Source organism: Salvelinus fontinalis, chromosome 1 (genome assembly GCF_029448725.1).
Source record: "Salvelinus fontinalis isolate EN_2023a chromosome 1, ASM2944872v1, whole genome shotgun sequence".
NCBI classification, from domain to species: Eukaryota; Metazoa; Chordata; class Actinopteri; order Salmoniformes; family Salmonidae; genus Salvelinus; species Salvelinus fontinalis.
In genome coordinates this window covers 2,607,427-2,627,149 of record NC_074665.1, presented here as the reverse complement: position 1 = coordinate 2,627,149, position 19,723 = coordinate 2,607,427, and the positions used below count along the sequence as shown (strand labels likewise).

The following is a 19,723-nucleotide window of genomic DNA, read 5'->3' as shown; positions in this document are numbered from 1 at the left end:
TCTCATTATTCTAACTATATGCATGACCCCCATCTCATTATTCTAACTATATGCATGACCCCCGTCTTGCGTCACTGGACTCACACCTGCGCAGTGACTCCAGCTGATTGAATATTTAGTTGATTGTTCTATTACATACTACTGTAATAGTTGAAATAGTGAGCAGGGCCGTCATTCGGGTAAAACGGTTTACCGTGTAACAACAAAATGGAAGAAAAAGAAACGGGGAGGGACCTACCTGAATTTGTCCAATAGAAACTTTCGTTTTTAATTGCAAAAACGTTTCCCGTTCGGTGTTAATGGTTTCTGTTGCAAAACGTTTTGCAACAGAATCTTTACGCCCAAGAGTTCAAGGGTTTACTCCCTTGTTCAAGGGCATACTTTACAGAAGGCAAAGTGGATTTGCCATTTATTTTGAGTTACTGAAATTATTTATTTTGTTATTACTGTAGTACAAGTACACTACTACCAAGTACAGTCAATCAAAATCATTCCTTCTCAATGTTAGATTTGACCAGAATACATTTCGATGATCTAGCTTTAGGAGACTCTCCAGAGCCAGTGCATTCAACTAAGGTAGGTAAGACAACCACATTATCCACAGATAACAGCCATTACAAGTAAATCTTGAGATGTGAGTGTTGAGCAGATATCATGTGACATTTCCACCAGACCAAAGACAATGAAGTTCAAACTATGGTATTTATTTCAAACAGAGGCTTCTTTTTTTTTCTTTTTTTTTGCTTACAATTTGTACAATAAATTACACATGTATGAATGCCCATTTTCTGACGGGCCTAATAAATACTATAGAGTTTTTTTTTTCATAAGCTTTATCACACTCTCTCTCTCTCTCTCTCTCTCTCTCTCTCTCTCTCGGACCATTCCACAGAGGTCCGTGAAACTGTACAGGGAAATACCATAACCGTCTGTTCAGAACCGCTAAACCCAGTGAGCAAAATCGGGTCGAAAAGACATCAACCAAAAATATGTATTTTCAACAGCTTGTGCTCATAGGGTATTGCTTCTGATTCAAGCTAACGTAAAAAAAAAATAAAAAATGAACAAGCCAAGACAGAGTACAAAGCAAATAACCAGTCTAGAAAAAAAAATAAAAAATCTGAAAACCTCAGAACAAAAAGGTAAATAAATGAAACCAAATAAAATCTTGTACCCAATTGGCACCCTATTCCCTATATAGTGCACTACTTTTGACCAGAGCCCTATGGAACCCTATTCCCTATATAGTGCACTACTTTTGACCAGGGCCCATAGGGTTCCATTTGGGACGCAAGCCCTTGTCCCCCAGTGAGGACCAGAATGAGAAACGAACGGGGAAAACATACATGCTTCGACCCTCCTCACTATGTACACTAATGAAACTACAAGTTAAAACAGTACGACTGCCTGTACACAAAAGTACACGTTATCATTATGAGCAGGGCAAGATATTAAATAGCTTGACTCAAATCACTCTTCTTCTCAATATACAAATGTATAACAAAGGCATACAATTACATACAAGTTGCCAAACAACAGACATAATATCATACAGTAGGAATCTATACAAACTACGCATTCCAAATGGCAACCTTTTCCCTTTATAGTGCACTACTTTTGACCAGGGCCAATAGGGAATCCCATAGGGTAGTGCACTACTTTTGACCAGGACCCATAGGTAGTGTACTACTTTGACCAGGGCCCATAGGTAGTGCACTACTTTTGACCAGGGCCCATAGGTAGTGCACTACTTTTGACCAGGGCCCATAGGTAGTGCACTACTTTTGACCAGGGCCCATAGGTAGTGCACTACTTTGGACCAGGGCCCATAGGTAGTGCACTACTTTTGACCAGGGCCAATAGGTAGTGCACTACTTTTGACCAGGGCCAATAGGTAGTGCACTACTTTTGACCAGGGCCCATAGGTAGTGCACTATAAATGGAGTAGGGTGCTTTTTTCAGATGCAACCAAATGGAGGAAACACTGGAGTCTGAAATAATGGCTGTTTACACATACAGCACTTTGTTGTCATAAATGCACAACTACAATATTGTGTTCACTATAATCCTGGTCAGATTATAGAGAACAGAACCAAGACAGGATTATTTGTTGGGGGGGGGGGGAGGGGGTAAATCAACATGATTATTTGTTGGTGGTGGGGGTGGGGGGGTTAAAACAACATGATTATTTGTTGGTGGTGGGGGTGGGGGGGGGGGTTAAAACAACATGATTATTTGTTGGTGGTGGGGGTGGGGGGGGGGGGTTAAAACAACATGATTATTTGTTGGGGGTGGGGGTGGGGGGGTTAAAACTACATGATTATTTGTTGGGGGTGGGGGGGGGGGGTAAATCAACATGATTATTTGTTGGTGGTGGGGTGGGGGGGTTAAAACAACATGATTATTTGTTGGTGGTGGGGGTGGGGGGGGTTAAATCAACATGATTATTTGTTGGTGGTGGGGGGGGGGGGGTTAAAACAACATGATTATTTGTTGGGGGTGGGGGTGGGGGGGGGTAAATCAACATGATTATTTGTTGGTGGTGGGGGTGGGGGGTAAATCAACATGATTATTTGTTGGTGGTGGGGGGGGGGTTAAAACAACATGATTATTTGTTGTGGTGGGGGGGGGGGGTAAATCAACATGATTATTTGTTGGTGGTGGGGGTGAAGAGTTGGGTAAAAGGAGAACTGGTGAGGATTTGGAAACACCATCGATGATCTTTATAACTGTCAATGTATTTCACCTTATATTTTCTATATAATAATCTTGGAACAATCAATTACACATCTGTGACATTCTTAGATTTCTAAATGTCTTCTGCAGCATAACAGACCACTATAATCTGTACAGACTACTATAATCTGTACAGACCACTATAATCTGTACAGACCACTATAATCTGTACAGACCACTATAATCTGTACAGACCACTATAATCTGTACAGACCACTATAATCTGTACAGACCACTATAATCTGTACAGACCACTATAATCTGTACAGACTCCTTTAATCTGTACAGACCACTATAATCTGTACAGACCACTATAATCTGTACAGACCACTATAATCTGTACAGACCACTATAATCTGTACAGACCACTATAATCTGTACAGACTACTATAATCTGTACAGACTACTATAATCTGTACAGACCACTATAATCTGTACAGACTACTATAATCTGTACAGACTACTATAATCTGTACAGACCACTATAATCTGTACAGACCACTATAATCTGTACAGACCACTATAATCTGTACAGACTACTATAATCTGTACAGACCACTATAATCTGTACAGACTACTATAATCTGTACAGACCACTATAATCTGTACAGACTCCTTTAATCTGTACAGACCACTATAATCTGTACAGACCACTATAATCTGTACAGACCACTATAATCTGTACAGACTACTATAATCTGTACAGACTCCTTTAATCTGTAGGGGTAAAGATTTGATAAGAATGCTGAATCTGTATAGACTCATCACATCTCACCCCTACAGGTTATAGAAGAACACAGGACTGATGAGGAGTTGGAAACATGGTGGTAGAACACCTACTGTCTCAGTATATTTCTCTTGGGATAATTAATTACTAACCTGGGAATTACCACTGAACAAAAATATAAACGCAACATGTAAAGTCTTGGTCCCATGTTTCATGAGCTGAATTATAAGATCCCAGAAATGCTTATTTCTCTCAAATGTTTCCATCCCAGTTAGTGAGCATTTCTCCATTGCCAAGATATTCCATCCACCTGACAGGTGTGGCATTTCAAGGAGATTAAACAGCATGATCATTACACAGGTGCACCTTGTGCTGAGGACAATAAAAGGCCACTCTAAAATGTGCAGTTTTGTCACACAGCACAATGCCACAGATTCCTCAAGTTTTGAGGGAGCGTGCAATTGGCATGCTGACTGCAGGAATGTCCACCAGAGCTGTTGCCAGAGAATTGAATGTTCATTTCTCTACCATAAGCCACCTCCAACGTTGTTTTAGAGAATGTGGCAGTACGTCGAACCGACCTCACAACCGCAGACCATGTGTATGGCGTAGTGTGGGCGAAGTGTTTGCTGATGTCAACGTTGTGAACAGAGTGCCCCATGGTGGAGGTGGGGTTATGGTATGGGCAGGCATAAGCTACGGACAACAAACACAATTGCATTTTATCGATGGCAATTTGAATGCATAAAAATACCGCGGCGAGATCCTGAGGCCCATTGTCGAGCCATTCATCCTCCACCATCACCTCATGTTTCAGCATGATAATACACGACGCCATGTCGCAAGGATCTGTACACAATTCCTGGAAGCTGAAAATGTCCCAGTTCTTCCATAGCCTGCATACTCACCAGACATGTCACCCATTGAGCATGTTTGGGATGCTCTGGATAGGCGTGTTCCAGTTCCCGCTAATATCCAGCAACATTCCACATCCATTGAAGAAGAGTGGGACAACATTCCTTGGCCACAATCAACAGCCTGATCAACTCTATGTGAAGGAGACGTGTCGCGCTGCATGAGGCAAATGGTGGTCACACCAGATACTGACTGGTTTTCTGATCCACGTCCCTACCTTTATTTAAAGGTATCTGTTACCAACAGACGTATATCTGTATTCCCAGTCATGTGAAATCCATAGATTAGGGTCTAATGAATTTATTTTAATTGACTGATTTCCTCATATGAACTGTAACTCTGTAAAACGTTTGAAATTGTTGCGTGTTGCGTTTATATTTTAGTTCAGTATATTTTTTTTTTGATGCAGAATGCTTCGTAGTCCCCTTGGCAGTCGGCCATTTAATTCAGTGCTTTCTTCTCAATCTGGAGCGTCTAATCTAGATAATCTGAACGGCGTGATAAAAAAAAATCCAAGAACCATGAGTTGAAAAGACTGATAAACCCGACAAGATACAACGCTCTCCATTAGGCTTCATTAAACCTGCCAGACATCTCCACCCTTACACGTGTATGTATATGCTGCCACATTAACTGGTAACCGTATTCAGTAGCAGACCAAGGGTTGTATTCCAAATGGAACCCTATTCCCTATATTGTGCACTACTTTAGACCAGAGCCCATAGAAAGTAGTGCACGATATAGGTAAAAAGGTTCCAATTTGGGACTCATTCCTAAATACATTAGATCGTGGTTGAAAGAGTTCAATTCTCTCCACATCAACCTCTACAATCATCCTGAATATCAATATAAGCACATGAATATCTGGCTAGAAACCATCAATATCTGTCATCTACACAGTCACAGGCCTGGCCCGGAGCAGTCTGTCATTCACACAGGCCTGGAGCAGTCTGTCATTCATACAGGCCTGGAGCAGTTTGTCATTCATACAGGCCTGGCCCGGGAGCAGACTGTCATTCATACAGGCCTGGCCCGGGAGCAGTCTGTCATTCATACAGGCCTGGATCAGTCTGTCATTCATACAGGCCTGGCCCGGAGCAGTCTGTCATTCATACAGGCCTGGCCCGGAGCAGTCTGTCATTCATACAGGCCTGGCCCGGAGCAGTCTGTCATTCATACAGGCCTGGCCCGGAGCAGTCTGTCATTCATACAGGCCTGGCCCGGAGCAGTCTGTCATTCATACAGGCCTGGCCCGGAGCAGTCTGTCATTCATACAGGCCTGGCCCGGAGCAGTCTGTCATTCATACAGGCCTGGCCCGGAGCAGTCTGTCATTCATACAGGCCTGGCCCGGAGCAGTCTGTCATTCATACAGGCCTGGCCCGGAGCAGTCTGTCATTCATACAGGCCTGGCCCGGAGCAGTCTGTCATTCATACAGGCCTGGCCCGGAGCAGTCTGTCATTCATACAGGCCTGGCCCGGAGCAGTCTGTCATTCATACAAGCCTGGAACAGTCTGTCATTCATACAGGCCTGGCCCGGAGCAGTCTGTCATTCATACAGGCCTGGCCCGGAGCAGTCTGTCATTCATACAGGCCTGGAGCAGTCTGTCATTCATACAGGCCTGGCCCGGAGCAGTCTGTCATTCATACAGGGCTCTGAAAGACGGACCGTTTTTCATTTCTAAGAACCATCAGGACTGAGAGAGTGGGACAGGAGGGGGAATGTTCCCTCTTAAGAGGTGTCTTAGGGCTAGACAATAATAAGGCCTTTAACAGTAGCCTTTATGTTCATCATCTTCATGGCATCACTTGTCTGGATCTCTACAGTAGGCCTACATACGAAGCCTCTCCTCCACACAGCGCTTACGGACCACGGTCGCGGTATTGGGTCAAGATAAGAGTACCATTTCCAAGATGTAGTCGCTTAAGAAGTGAAGATGGACAGAGAGAGAAATCCCCGGTTTCTATGAGTACACGCACCACACGCTTATGTTTAGTATGTACATCGTGTGACTTTGAACCTCGTGCATTCCCTTTGACAAGCTCGACATACACAAGGGGCTCCATAGGGCTACATAGGACTACGTAGGACAAGGACCTTGATGACACAGTACACACCATCGTCAACCCAATCTAAACTTCCTCGAGATGGAAAGAATCACTATTGCTTGGAGAAAACAACTCTTATAAATGTTTATCAATTGAAAGAAAAATATACTTTTTGGTTGTCGTTGGATTCCCCCCCCCCCACACCCCCAACCCCCCCCTCAAATCTTCATAAAAGTGCACTTAAGTGCAATTAGCTTGCCAAGGAAACAGCTGTGGATAGAAAATAGTGTTTGTGTTTTGTCTTGTTGGTCTGGTTGTCTGTGTTGTTGTTCCAGTATGGAGATTGAGTTGTCTGTCCTGCTTGGTGGGAGTTGGGAGTAAAGGGGTGATGAGGCCAAGCTGTTGGAAAGGGGTTCTGGGCTGGAGAGGCATGGATAAGAGTGGAGGTTTAAGTAGGGGGCAATGAGGCCTTGGTGCTCTCCGGTTTGAGGTGGGGGATGTACTGAGGCTTTGGAGTGGAGGCGTTTAGTGGTAGGGACGGGGCCTTGGTGGGTGTTGGGGGTATTTTGGGATGGAGACCAGGGAGGTGCTGGTTAAGTGCTCAGTGCTGTGTCCTGGGCATCAGAAGGTTGGGAGGGGTGAGGGGTTGTCCTGGGCATCAGAAGGTTGGGAGGGTGAGGGGTTGTCCTGGGCATCAGAAGGATGGGAGGGGTGAGGGGTTGTCCTGGGACTCAGAAGGTTGGGAGGGGTGAGGGGTTGTCCTGGGCATCGGAAGGTTGGGAGGGTGAGGGGTTGTCCTAGGACTCAGAATGTTGGGAGGGTGAGGGGTTGTCCTGGGCATCAGAAGGTTGGGAGGGGTGAGGGGTTGTCCTAGGACTCAGAAGGTTGGGAGGGTGAGGGGTTGTCCTGGGCATCAGAAGGTTGGGAGGGTGAGGGGTTGTCCTAGGACTCAGAAGGTTGGGAGGGTGAGGGGTTGTCCTGGGCATCAGAAGGTTGGGAGGGGTGAGGGGTTGTCCTAGGACTCAGAAGGTTGGGAGGGGTGAGGGGTTGTCCTAGGATTCAGAAGGTTGGGAGGGTGAGGGGTTGTCCTGGGCCTCAGAAGGTTGGGAGGGGTGAGGGGTTGTCCTGGGCATCAGAAGGTTGGGAGGGGTGAGGGGTTGTCCTGGGCATCAGAAGGTTGGGAGGGGTGAGGGGTTGTCCTGGGCATCAGAAGGTTGGGAGGGGTGAGGGGTTGTCCTAGGACTCAGAAGGTTGGGAGGGTGAGGGGTTGTCCTGGGCCTCAGAAGGTTGGGAGGGTGAGGGGTTGTCCTGGGACTCAGAAGGTTGGGAGGGGTGAGGGGTTGTCCTAAGACTCAGAAGGTTGGGAGGGTGAGGGGTTGTCCTAGGACTCAGAAGGTTGGGAGGGGTGAGGGGTTGTCCAAGGACTCAGAAGGTTGGGAGGGTGAAGGGTTGTCCTAGGACTCAGAAGGTTGGGAGGGTGAGGGGTTGTCCTGGACCTCAGAAGGTTGGGAGGGTGAGGGGTTGTCCTGTCACCTACACTCTACAGACACCACAGAGTTCTGAGAGGAGGAAGAGGACGACACAGGAGTGTCGGCTAGCGTCAACATCACCGCTGCTGTTAGAGAGCTGGAGGACGGGGACGAGGAAGAGGAGGAAGACGCAGCCACCGTACCTGGGGAGAAGAAACAACATGGTGGTCAGATGATGCAGAAACAACATGGTGGTCAGATGGAGCAGAAACAACATGGTGGTCAGATGGAGCAGAAACAACATGGTGGTCAGATGGAGCAGAAACAACATGGTGGTCAGATGATGCAGAAACAACATGGTGGTCAGATGATGTAGAAACAACATGGTGGTCAGATGGAGCAGAAACAACATGGTGGTCAGATGGAGCAGAAACAACATGGTGGTCAGATGATGCAGAAACAACATGGTGGTCAGATGATGTAGAAACAACATGGTGGTCAGATGATGTAGAAACAACATGGTGGTCAGATGATGCAGAAACAACATGGTGGTCAGATGATGCAGAAACAACATGGTGGTCAGATGATGCAGAAACAACATGGTGGTCAGATGGAGCAGAAACAACATGGTGGTCAGATGATGCAGAAACAACATGGTGGTCAGATGATGTAGAAACAACATGGTGGTCAGATGATGCAGAAACAACATGGTGGTCAGATGGAGCAGAAACAACATGGTGGTCAGATGGAGCAGAAACAACATGGTGGTCAGATGGAGCAGAAACAACATGGTGGTCAGATGGAGCAGAAACAACATGGTGGTCAGATGATGCAGAAACAACATGGTGGTCAGATGATGCAGAAACAACATGGTGGTCAGATGGAGCAGAAACAACATGGTGGTCAGATGATGCAGAAACAACATGGTGGTCAGATGATGTAGAAACAACATGGTGGTCAGATGATGCAGAAACAACATGGTGGTCAGATGGAGCAGAAACAACATGGTGGTCAGATGGAGCAGAAACAACATGGTGGTCAGATGGAGCAGAAACAACATGGTGGTCAGATGGAGCAGAAACAACATGGTGGTCAGATGATGCAGAAACAACATGGTGGTCAGATGATGCAGAAACAACATGGTGGTCAGATGACATACAGGGATATACTCAAAAAGGTCTGTCGTGGTCCTCAGTCCGGAGTTACAGTACATGGTACAGTTTCTATTTTGGAATGACTCACTCTCTCTCTCCTTCTTCTTGATGCGTTTGCGTCGTCGGTCGATGGAGGCCACCTCAGACTTGAGGGACAGGTAGTGGTTCCTGATGTCCTGCAGCTTCTCCTGGAGGAAGGAGATCCTCTCCAGACTAGACATCTTGTCCAGGTCCGCTAGGGGAGGAGAGATATGAAGACTGGTTTCAGTGGGAATGAGAACATGTTTTAAAGGCCCGGCGCAGTCAAAAACAAGATTTCCTGTGTTTTATATATTTCCACACTATGAGGTTGGAATAATACAGTGAAATTGTGAAAATGACGATAATAAGTGTACGTGCGGTTTGAAAAGACAACCTGAAATGTCAGCCTGTTTTGGTGGGATGGTGTTTTGGCCTGCCTGGTGACATCACCATGCAATAAATGTGTTAATACACCCAGAGTTCGCTAATATTTCTGCCAATAGTCTTCCCCTCCTCAATCAGACCACTGCCAGAAAGACCTAGCTAAATTCTGGCTTGAGAAACATTTAAAAGTCAGGACTCCGTGGGATGGAGAGGAACAACATTTAAAGGAGAGGAACAACATTTAAAGGAGAGGACTCAGTGGGATGGAGAGGACCAACATTTAAAGGAGAGGAACAACATTTAAAGGAGAGGACTCAGTGGGATGGAGAGGACCAACATTTAAAGGAGAGGAACAACATTTAAAGGAGAGGACTCAGTGGGATGGAGAGGAACAACATTTAAAGGAGAGGAACAACATTTAAAGGAGAGGACTCGGTGGGATGGAGAGGTACAACATTTAAAGGAGAGGACTCAGTGGGATGGAGAGGAACAACATTTAAAGGAGAGGAACAACATTTAAAGGAGAGGACTCAGTGGGATGGAGAGGTACAACATTTAAAGGAGAGGACTCAGTGGGATGGAGAGGACCAACATTTAAAGGAGAGGACTCAGTGGGATGGAGAGGAACAACATTTAAAGGAGAGGAACAACATTTAAAGGAGAGGACTCAGTGGGATGGAGAGGAACAACATTTAAAGGAGAGGACTCAGTGGGATGGAGAGGAACAACATTTAAAGGAGAGGACTCAGTGGGATGGAGAGGAACAACATTTAAAGGAGAGGACTCAGTGGGATGGAGAGGAACAACATTTAAAGGAGAGGACTCAGTGGGATGGAGAGGAACAACATTTAAAGGAGAGGAACAACATTTAAAGGAGAGGACTCGGTGGGATGGAGAGGTACAACATTTAAAGGAGAGGACTCAGTGGGATGGAGAGGAACAACATTTAAAGGAGAGGACTCAGTGGGATGGAGAGGTACAACATTTAAAGGAGAGGACTCAGTGGGATGGAGAGGACCAACATTTAAAGGAGAGGACTCAGTGGGATGGAGAGGAACAACATTTAAAGGAGAGGAACAACATTTAAAGGAGAGGACTCAGTGGGATGGAGAGGAACAACATTTAAAGGAGAGGACTCAGTGGGATGGAGAGGAACAACATTTAAAGGAGAGGACTCAGTGGGATGGAGAGGAACAACATTTAAAGGAGAGGACTCAGTGGGATGGAGAGGTACAACATTTAAAGGAGAGGACTCAGTGGGATGGAGAGGAACAACATTTAAAGGAGAGGACTCAGTGGGATGGAGAGGAACAACATTTAAAGGAGAGGACTCAGTGGGATGGAGAGGAACAACATTTAAAGGAGAGGACTCAGTGGGATGGAGAGGTACAACATTTAAAGGAGAGGACTCAGTGGGATGGAGAGGAACAACATTTAAAGGAGAGGACTCAGTGGGATGGAGAGGACCAACATTTAAAGGAGAGGACTCAGTGGGATGGAGAGGTACAACATTTAAAGGAGAGGACTCAGTGGGATGGAGAGGACCAACATTTAAAGGAGAGGAACAACATTTAAAGGAGAGGACTCAGTGGGATGGAGAGGAACAACATTTAAAGGAGAGGACTCAGTGGGATGGAGAGGAACAACATTTAAAGGAGAGGAACAACATTTAAAGGAGAGGACTCAGTGGGATGGAGAGGAACAACATTTAAAGGAGAGGACTCAGTGGGATGGAGAGGAACAACATTTAAAGGAGAGGACTCAGTGGGATGGAGAGGACCAACATTTAAAGGAGAGGAACAACATTTAAAGGAGAGGACTCAGTGGGATGGAGAGGAACAACATTTAAAGGAGAGGACTCAGTGGGATGGAGAGGACCAACATTTAAAGGAGAGGAACAACATTTAAAGGAGAGGACTCAGTGGGATGGAGAGGAACAACATTTAAAGGAGAGGACTCAGTGGGATGGAGAGGAACAACATTTAAAGGAGAGGACTCAGTGGGATGGAGAGGAACAACATTTAAAGGAGAGGACTCAGTGGGATGGAGAGGAACAACATTTAAAGGAGAGGACTCAGTGGGATGGAGAGGAACAACATTTAAAGGAGAGGACTCAGTGGGATGGAGAGGAACAACATTTAAAGGAGAGGACTCAGTGGGATGGAGAGGTACAACATTTAAAGGAGAGGAACAACATTTAAAGGAGAGGACTCAGTGGGATGGAGAGGCCCAACATTTAAAGGAGAGGACCAACATTTAAAGGAGAGGACTCAGTGGGATGGAGAGGACCAACATTTAAAGGAGAGGAACAACATTTAAAGGAGAGGACTCAGTGGGATGGAGAGGAACAACATTTAAAGGAGAGGACTCAGTGGGATGGAGAGGAACAACATTTAAAGGAGAGGAACAACATTTAAAGGAGAGGACTCAGTGGGATGGAGAGGAACAACATTTAAAGGAGAGGACTCAGTGGGATGGAGAGGAACAACATTTAAAGGAGAGGAACAACATTTAAAGGAGAGGACTCGGTGGGATGGAGAGGTACAACATTTAAAGGAGAGGACTCAGTGGGATGGAGAGGAACAACATTTAAAGGAGAGGAACAACATTTAAAGGAGAGGACTCAGTGGGATGGAGAGGTACAACATTTAAAGGAGAGGACTCAGTGGGATGGAGAGGACCAACATTTAAAGGAGAGGACTCAGTGGGATGGAGAGGAACAACATTTAAAGGAGAGGAACAACATTTAAAGGAGAGGACTCAGTGGGATGGAGAGGAACAACATTTAAAGGAGAGGACTCAGTGGGATGGAGAGGAACAACATTTAAAGGAGAGGACTCAGTGGGATGGAGAGGAACAACATTTAAAGGAGAGGACTCAGTGGGATGGAGAGGAACAACATTTAAAGGAGAGGAACAACATTTAAAGGAGAGGACTCGGTGGGATGGAGAGGTACAACATTTAAAGGAGAGGACTCAGTGGGATGGAGAGGAACAACATTTAAAGGAGAGGACTCAGTGGGATGGAGAGGTACAACATTTAAAGGAGAGGACTCAGTGGGATGGAGAGGACCAACATTTAAAGGAGAGGACTCAGTGGGATGGAGAGGAACAACATTTAAAGGAGAGGAACAACATTTAAAGGAGAGGACTCAGTGGGATGGAGAGGAACAACATTTAAAGGAGAGGACTCAGTGGGATGGAGAGGAACAACATTTAAAGGAGAGGACTCAGTGGGATGGAGAGGAACAACATTTAAAGGAGAGGACTCAGTGGGATGGAGAGGTACAACATTTAAAGGAGAGGACTCAGTGGGATGGAGAGGAACAACATTTAAAGGAGAGGACTCAGTGGGATGGAGAGGAACAACATTTAAAGGAGAGGACTCAGTGGGATGGAGAGGAACAACATTTAAAGGAGAGGACTCAGTGGGATGGAGAGGTACAACATTTAAAGGAGAGGACTCAGTGGGATGGAGAGGAACAACATTTAAAGGAGAGGACTCAGTGGGATGGAGAGGACCAACATTTAAAGGAGAGGACTCAGTGGGATGGAGAGGTACAACATTTAAAGGAGAGGACTCAGTGGGATGGAGAGGACCAACATTTAAAGGAGAGGAACAACATTTAAAGGAGAGGACTCAGTGGGATGGAGAGGAACAACATTTAAAGGAGAGGACTCAGTGGGATGGAGAGGAACAACATTTAAAGGAGAGGAACAACATTTAAAGGAGAGGACTCGGTGGGATGGAGAGGCCCAACATTTAAAGGAGAGGAACAACATTTAAAGGAGAGGACTCAGTGGGATGGAGAGGAACAACATTTAAAGGAGAGGACTCAGTGGGATGGAGAGGAACAACATTTAAAGGAGAGGACTCAGTGGGATGGAGAGGTACAACATTTAAAGGAGAGGAACAACATTTAAAGGAGAGGACTCAGTGGGATGGAGAGGCCCAACATTTAAAGGAGAGGACCAACATTTAAAGGAGAGGAACAACATTTAAAGGAGAGGACTCAGTGGGGTGGAGAGGAACAACATTTAAAGGAGAGGAACAACATTTAAAGGAGAGGACTCAGTGGGATGGAGAGGAACAACATTTAAAGGAGAGGAACAACATTTAAAGGAGAGGACTCAGTGGGATGGAGAGGAACATTTAAAGGAGCTCTCTATGGTGAGGGTGCTCTCTATGGTGAGAGTGCTCTCTATGGTGCTCTCTATGGTGAGGGTGATGGTGCTCTCTATGGTGATGGTGCTCTCTATGGTGATGGTGCTCTCTATGGTGATGGTGCTCTCTATGGTGAGGGTGCTCTCTATGGTAATGGTGCTCTCTATGGTGAGGGTGCTCTCTATGGTGATGGTGCTCTATGGTGATGGTGCTCTCTATGGTGATGGTGCTCTCTATGGTGAGGGTGCTCTCTATGGTGATGGTGCTCTATGGTGATGGTGCTCTCTATGGTGATGGTGCTCTCTATGGTGATGGTGCTCTCTATGGTGATGGTGCGCTCTATGGTGATGGTGCTCTCTATGGTGAGGGTGCTCTCTATGGTGATGGTGCTCTCTATGGTGAGGGTGCTCTCTATGGTGATGGTGCTCTATGGTGAGGGTGCTCTCTATGGTGATGGTGCTCTATGGTGAGGGTGCTCTCTATGGTGAGGGTGATGGTGCTCTATGGTGAGGGTGCTCTATGGTGAGAGTGTAGGTGCTCTCTATGGTGATGGTGTTCTCTATGGTGAGGGTGCTCTCTATGGTGATGGTTTTCTCTATGGTGAGGGTGCTCTCTATGGTGAGGGTGATGGTGCTCTATGGTGAGGGTGCTCTATGGTGAGGGTGATGGTGTTCTATGGTGATGGAGCTCTCTATGGTGATGGTACTCTCTATGGTGAGGGTGATGGTGCTCTATGGTGAGGGTGCTCTCTATGGTGATGGTGCTCTATGGTGAGGGTGATGGTGCTCTATGGTGATTGTGCTCTATGGTGAGGGTGCTCTCTATGGTGATGGTACTCTATGGTGGGGGTGATGGTGCTCTATGGTGAGGGTGCTCTCTATGGTGATGGTGCTCTATGGTGAGGGTGATGGTGCTCTATGGTGAGGGTGATGGTGCTCTATGGTGATTGTGCTCTATGGTGAGGGTGCTCTCTATGGTGATGGTACTCTATGGTGGGGGTGATGGTGCTCTATGGTGAGGGTGCTCTCTATGGTGATGGTGCTCTATGGTGAGGGTGATGGTGCTCTATGGTGAGGGTGATGGTGCTCTATGGTGATTGTGCTCTATGGTGAGGGTGCTCTCTATGGTGATGGTACTCTATGGTGGGGGTGATGGTGCTCTATGGTGAGGGTGCTCTCTATGGTGATGGTGCTCTATGGTGAGGGTGATGGTGCTCTATGGTGAGGGTGATGGTGCTCTATGGTGAGGGTGATGGTGCTCACGCTCCCGGTGATGTTCCCGACTGTGAAGATGGTGATGGTGGTCGGGGTCACCATGCTGCTTGTGGTACTTCTGGCTGGATGGAGGGGCGCGTCCCTGTCCCAGGCTGGGACACTTGGGCGAGATGGACCCCTTCATGTCTGCTGCAACATGGGTCTTTGAGGCTGAAGACCTGGCTGTGCTCTCGCCCAATGACGGGTCTTCACTGTCACTGCTGTGGGCTGTAGGGGGGGAGGAAGAGGAGAACGAACAGAAGGAAGATATTAATTAGCTACAAGTGTTATTTTCGTGTCAACAACTCATACAAGTTGATGAACTGGTTCTACACCTTCTATAGAAACACAACTGGTTCTACAGCTTCTATAGAAACACAACTGGTTCTACAGCTTCTATAGAAACACAACTGGTTCTACAGCTTCTATAAAAACACAACTGGTTCTACAGCTTCTATAGAAACACAACTGGTTCTACAGCTTCAATAGAAACACAACTGGTTCTACAGCTTCAATAGAAACACAACTGGTTCTACAGCTTCTATAAAAACACAACTGGTTCTACAGCTTCTATAGAAACACAACTGGTTCTACAGCTTCAATAGAAACACAACTGGTTCTACAGCTTCTATAGAAACACAACTGGTTCTACAGCTTCTATAGAAACACAACTGGTTCTACAGCTTCTATAAAAACACAACTGGTTCTACAGCTTCTATAGAAACACAACTGGTTCTACAGCTTCTATAGAAACACAACTGGTTCTACAGCTTCTATAGAAACACAGCTGGTTCTACAGCTTCTATAGAAACACAACTGGTTCTACAGCTTCTATAGAAACACAACTGGTTCTACAGCTTCTATAGAAACACAACTGGTTCTACAGCTTCTATAAAAACACAACTGGTTCTACAGCTTCTATAGAAACACAACTGGTTCTACAGCTTCTATAGAAACACAACTGGTTCTACAGCTTCTATAGAAACACAACTGGTTCTACAGCTTCTATAGAAACACAACTGGTTCTACAGCTTCTATAGAAACACAGCTGGTTCTACAGCTTCTATAGAAACACAACTGGTTCTACAGCTTCTATAGAAACACAGCTGGTTCTACAGCTTCTATAGAAACACAACTGGTTCTACAGCTTCTATAAAAACACAACTGGTTCTACAGCTTCTATATAAACACAACTGGTTCTACAGCTTCTATAGAAACACAGCTGGTTCTACAGCTTCTATAGAAACACAACTGGTTCTACAGCTTCTATAGAAACACAACTGGTTCTACAGCTTCTATAGAAACACAACTGGTTCTACAGCTTCTATAGAAACACAACTGGTTCTACAGCTTCTATAGAAACACAACTGGTTCTACAGCTTCTATAGAAACACAACTGGTTCTACAGCTTCTATAGAAACACAACTGGTTCTACAGCTTCTATAGAAACACAACTGGTTCTACAGCTGATCTTACTGTGGCTCTGATAATTTCAGATGCCAGAAGGAGAGAGCAATAGGAGAGGTAGGAAGTCAGTCAGGGGCCGTATGTATCAAGCATCTCAGAGTGCTGATCTAGGATCAGGTCCCTCCCCTATCAATATAATCTTATTCAACTCCTACTCTAAGACACATGATACATACTGGCCAAATTCACCAGTCCTAGTGTAGGCCTCAAATTCACCAGTCCTAGTGTAGGCCTCAGATTCACCAGCCCTAGTGTAGGCCTCAGATTCACCAGTCCTAGTGTAGGCCTCAGAGACACCAGTCCTAGTGTAGGCCTCAGATTCACCAGTCCTAGTGTAGGCCTCAGATTCACCAGTCCTAGTGTAGGCCTCAGATTCACCAGCCCTAGTGTAGGCCTCAGATTCACCAGTCCTAGTGTAGGCCTCAGAGTCACCAGTCCTAGTGTAGGCCTAAGAGACACCAGTCCTAGTGTAGGCCTCAGATTCACCAGTCCTAGTGTAGGCCTCAGATTCACCAGTCCTAGTGTAGGCCTCAGATTCACCAGTCCTAGTGTAGACCTCAGATTCACCAGTCCTAGTGTAGGCCTCAGATTCACCAGCCCTAGTGTAGGCCTCAGATTCGCCAGTCCTAGTGTAGACCTCAGATTCGCCAGTCCTAGTGTAGACCTCAGATTCACCAGCCCTAGTGTAGGCCTCAGATTCACCAGTCCTAGTGTAGGCCTCAGATTCACCAGCCCTAGTGTAGGCCTCAGATTCACCAGCCCTAGTGTAGGCCTCAGATTCACCAGTCCTAGTGTAGACCTCAGATTCACCAGTCCTAGTGTAGGCCTCAGATTCACCAGTCCTAGTGTAGACCTCAGATTCACCAGCCCTAGTGTAGGCCTCAGATTCACCAGCCCCAGTGTAGGCCTCAGAGTCACCAGTCCTAGTGTAGGCCTCAGAGTCACCAGTCCTAGTGTAGGCCTCAGAGACACCAGTCCTAGTGTAGGCCTCAGATTCACCAGTCCTAGTGTAGGGCTCAGATTCACCAGCCCTAGTGTAGGCCTCAGATTCACCAGTCCTAGTGTAGGCCTCAGATTCACCAGTCCTAGTGTAGCCTCAGATTCACCAGTCCTAGTGTAGGCCTCAGATTCACCAGCCCTAGTGTAGGCCTCAGATTCACCAGTCCTAGTGTAGACCTCAGATTCACCAGCCCTAGTGTAGGCCTCAGATTCACCAGTCCTAGTGTAGACCTCAGATTCACCAGCCCTAGTGTAGGCCTCAGATTCACCAGCCCTAGTGTAGGCCTCAGATTCACCAGCCCTAGTGTAGGCCTCAGATTCACCAGTCCTAGTGTAGGCCTCAGATTCACCAGTCCTAGAGTAGGTCTCAGATTCACCAGTCCTAGTGTAGACCTCAGATTCACCATTCCTAGTGTAGACCTCAGATTCACCAGCCCTAGTGTAGGCATCAGATTCACCAGCCCTAGTGTAGACCTCAGATTCACCAGCCCTAGTGTAGGCCTCAGATTCACCAGCCCTAGTGTAGGCCTCAGAGTCACCAGTCCTAGTGTAGGCCTCAGATTCACCAGTACTAGTGTAGGCCTCAGATTCACCAGTCCTAGTGTAGGCCTCAGATTCACCAGCCCTAGTGTAGGCCTCAGATTCACCAGTCCTAGTGTAGGCCTCAGATTCACCAGCCCTAGTGTAGGCCTCAGATTCACCAGCCCTAGTGTAGGCCTCAGAGTCACCAGCCCTAGTGTAGGACTCAGATTCACCAGCCCTAGTGTAGGCCTAAGATTCACCAGTCCTAGTGTAGGCCTCAGATTCACCAGCCCTAGTGTAGGCCTCAGATTCACCAGTCCTAGTGTAGGCCTCAGATTCACCAGTCCTAGTGTAGGCCTCAGATTCACCAGTCCTAGTGTAGGCCTCAGATTCACCAGTCCTAGTGTAGACCTCAGATTCACCAGTCCTAGTGTAGACCTCAGATTCACCAGCCCTAGTGTAGGCCTCAGATTCACCAGCCCTAGTGTAGGCCTCAGATTCACCAGTCCTAGTGTAGGCCTCAGATTCACCAGTCCTAGTGTAGGCCTCAGATTCACCAGTCCTAGTGTAGACCTCAGATTCACCTAGTGTAGACCTCAGATTCACCAGTCCTAGTGTAGGCCTCAGATTCACCAGCCCTAGTGTAGACCTCAGATTCACCAGTCCTAGTGTAGGCCTCAGATTCACCAGTCCTAGTGTAGGCCTCAGATTCACCAGTCCTAGTGTAGGCCTCAGATTCACCAGCCCTAGTGTAGACCTCAGATTCACCAGCCCTAGTGTAGGCCTCAGATTCACCTAGTGTAGACCTCAGATTCACCAGCCCTAGTGTAGGCCTCAGATTCACCAGCCCTAGTGTAGGCCTCAAATTCACCAGCTCTAGTGTAGGCCTCAAATTCACCAGCCCTAGTGTAGGCCTCAGAGTCACCAGTCCTAGTGTAGGCCTCAGAGTCACCAGTCCTAGTGTAGACCTCAGATTCACCAGTCCTAGTGTAGGCCTCAGATTCACCAGCCCTAGTGTAGACCTCAGATTCACCAGTCCTAGTGTAGGCCTCAGATTCACCAGTCCTAGTGTAGGCCTCAGATTCACCAGTCCTAGTGTAGGCCTCAGATTCACCAGCCCTAGTGTAGACCTCAGATTCACCAGCCCTAGTGTAGGCCTCAGATTCACCTAGTGTAGACCTCAGATTCACCAGCCCTAGTGTAGGCCTCAGATTCACCAGCCCTAGTGTAGGCCTCAAATTCACCAGCTCTAGTGTAGGCCTCAAATTCACCAGCCCTAGTGTAGGCCTCAGAGTCACCAGTCCTAGTGTAGGCCTCAGAGTCACCAGTCCTAGTGTAGACCTCAGATTCACCAGCCCTAGTGTAGGCCTCAGATTCACCAGTCCTAGTGTAGGCCTCAAATTCACCTAGTGTAGACCTCAGATTCACCAGCCCTAGTGTAGGCCTCAGATTCACCAGTCCTAGTGTAGGCCTCAAATTCACCAGCCCTAGTGTAGGCCTCAGATTCACCAGCCCTAGTGTAGGCCTCAGAGTCACCAGTCCTAGTGTAGGCCTCATTCACCAGCCCTAGTGTAGGCCTCAGATTCACCAGCCCTAGTGTAGGCCTCAGAGTCACTAGTCCTAGTGTAGGCCTCAGAGTCACCAGTCCTAGTGTAGACCTCAGATTCACCAGCCCTAGTGTAGGCCTCAGATTTACCAGTCCTAGTGTAGGCCTCAGATTCACCAGCCCTAGTGTAGGCCTCAGATTCACCAGTCCTAGTGTAGGCCTCAGATTCACCAGTCCTAGTGTAGGCCTCATTCACCAGTCCTAGTGTAGGCCTCAGAGTCACCAGTCCTAGTGTAGGCCTCAGTAAACTAGTGGGTA

At 46.9% G+C, this 19,723-nt stretch overlaps 1 protein-coding gene across 4 annotated transcripts in view; it reads right to left on the bottom strand.

The window, feature by feature from the left end:
• Positions 1 to 2,574: 2,574 nt before the first annotated feature.
• arid4b (AT-rich interaction domain 4B) overlaps positions 2,575 to 19,723 on the bottom strand; it is a 238,767-nt gene continuing 221,618 nt past the window's right edge. For all 4 annotated transcript variants that reach the window (XM_055935867.1, XM_055935783.1, XM_055935955.1 and 1 more), the window contains 3 exons: positions 14,881 to 15,099; positions 9,138 to 9,284; positions 2,575 to 8,098 (listed from right to left, as the gene is read on the bottom strand). In XM_055935867.1, the coding sequence (XP_055791842.1) occupies positions 7,956 to 8,098; positions 9,138 to 9,284; positions 14,881 to 15,099 (509 nt within the window). In that variant the 3' untranslated portion in view covers positions 2,575 to 7,955. The remainder of the gene's footprint in view (positions 8,099 to 9,137; positions 9,285 to 14,880; positions 15,100 to 19,723) is intronic.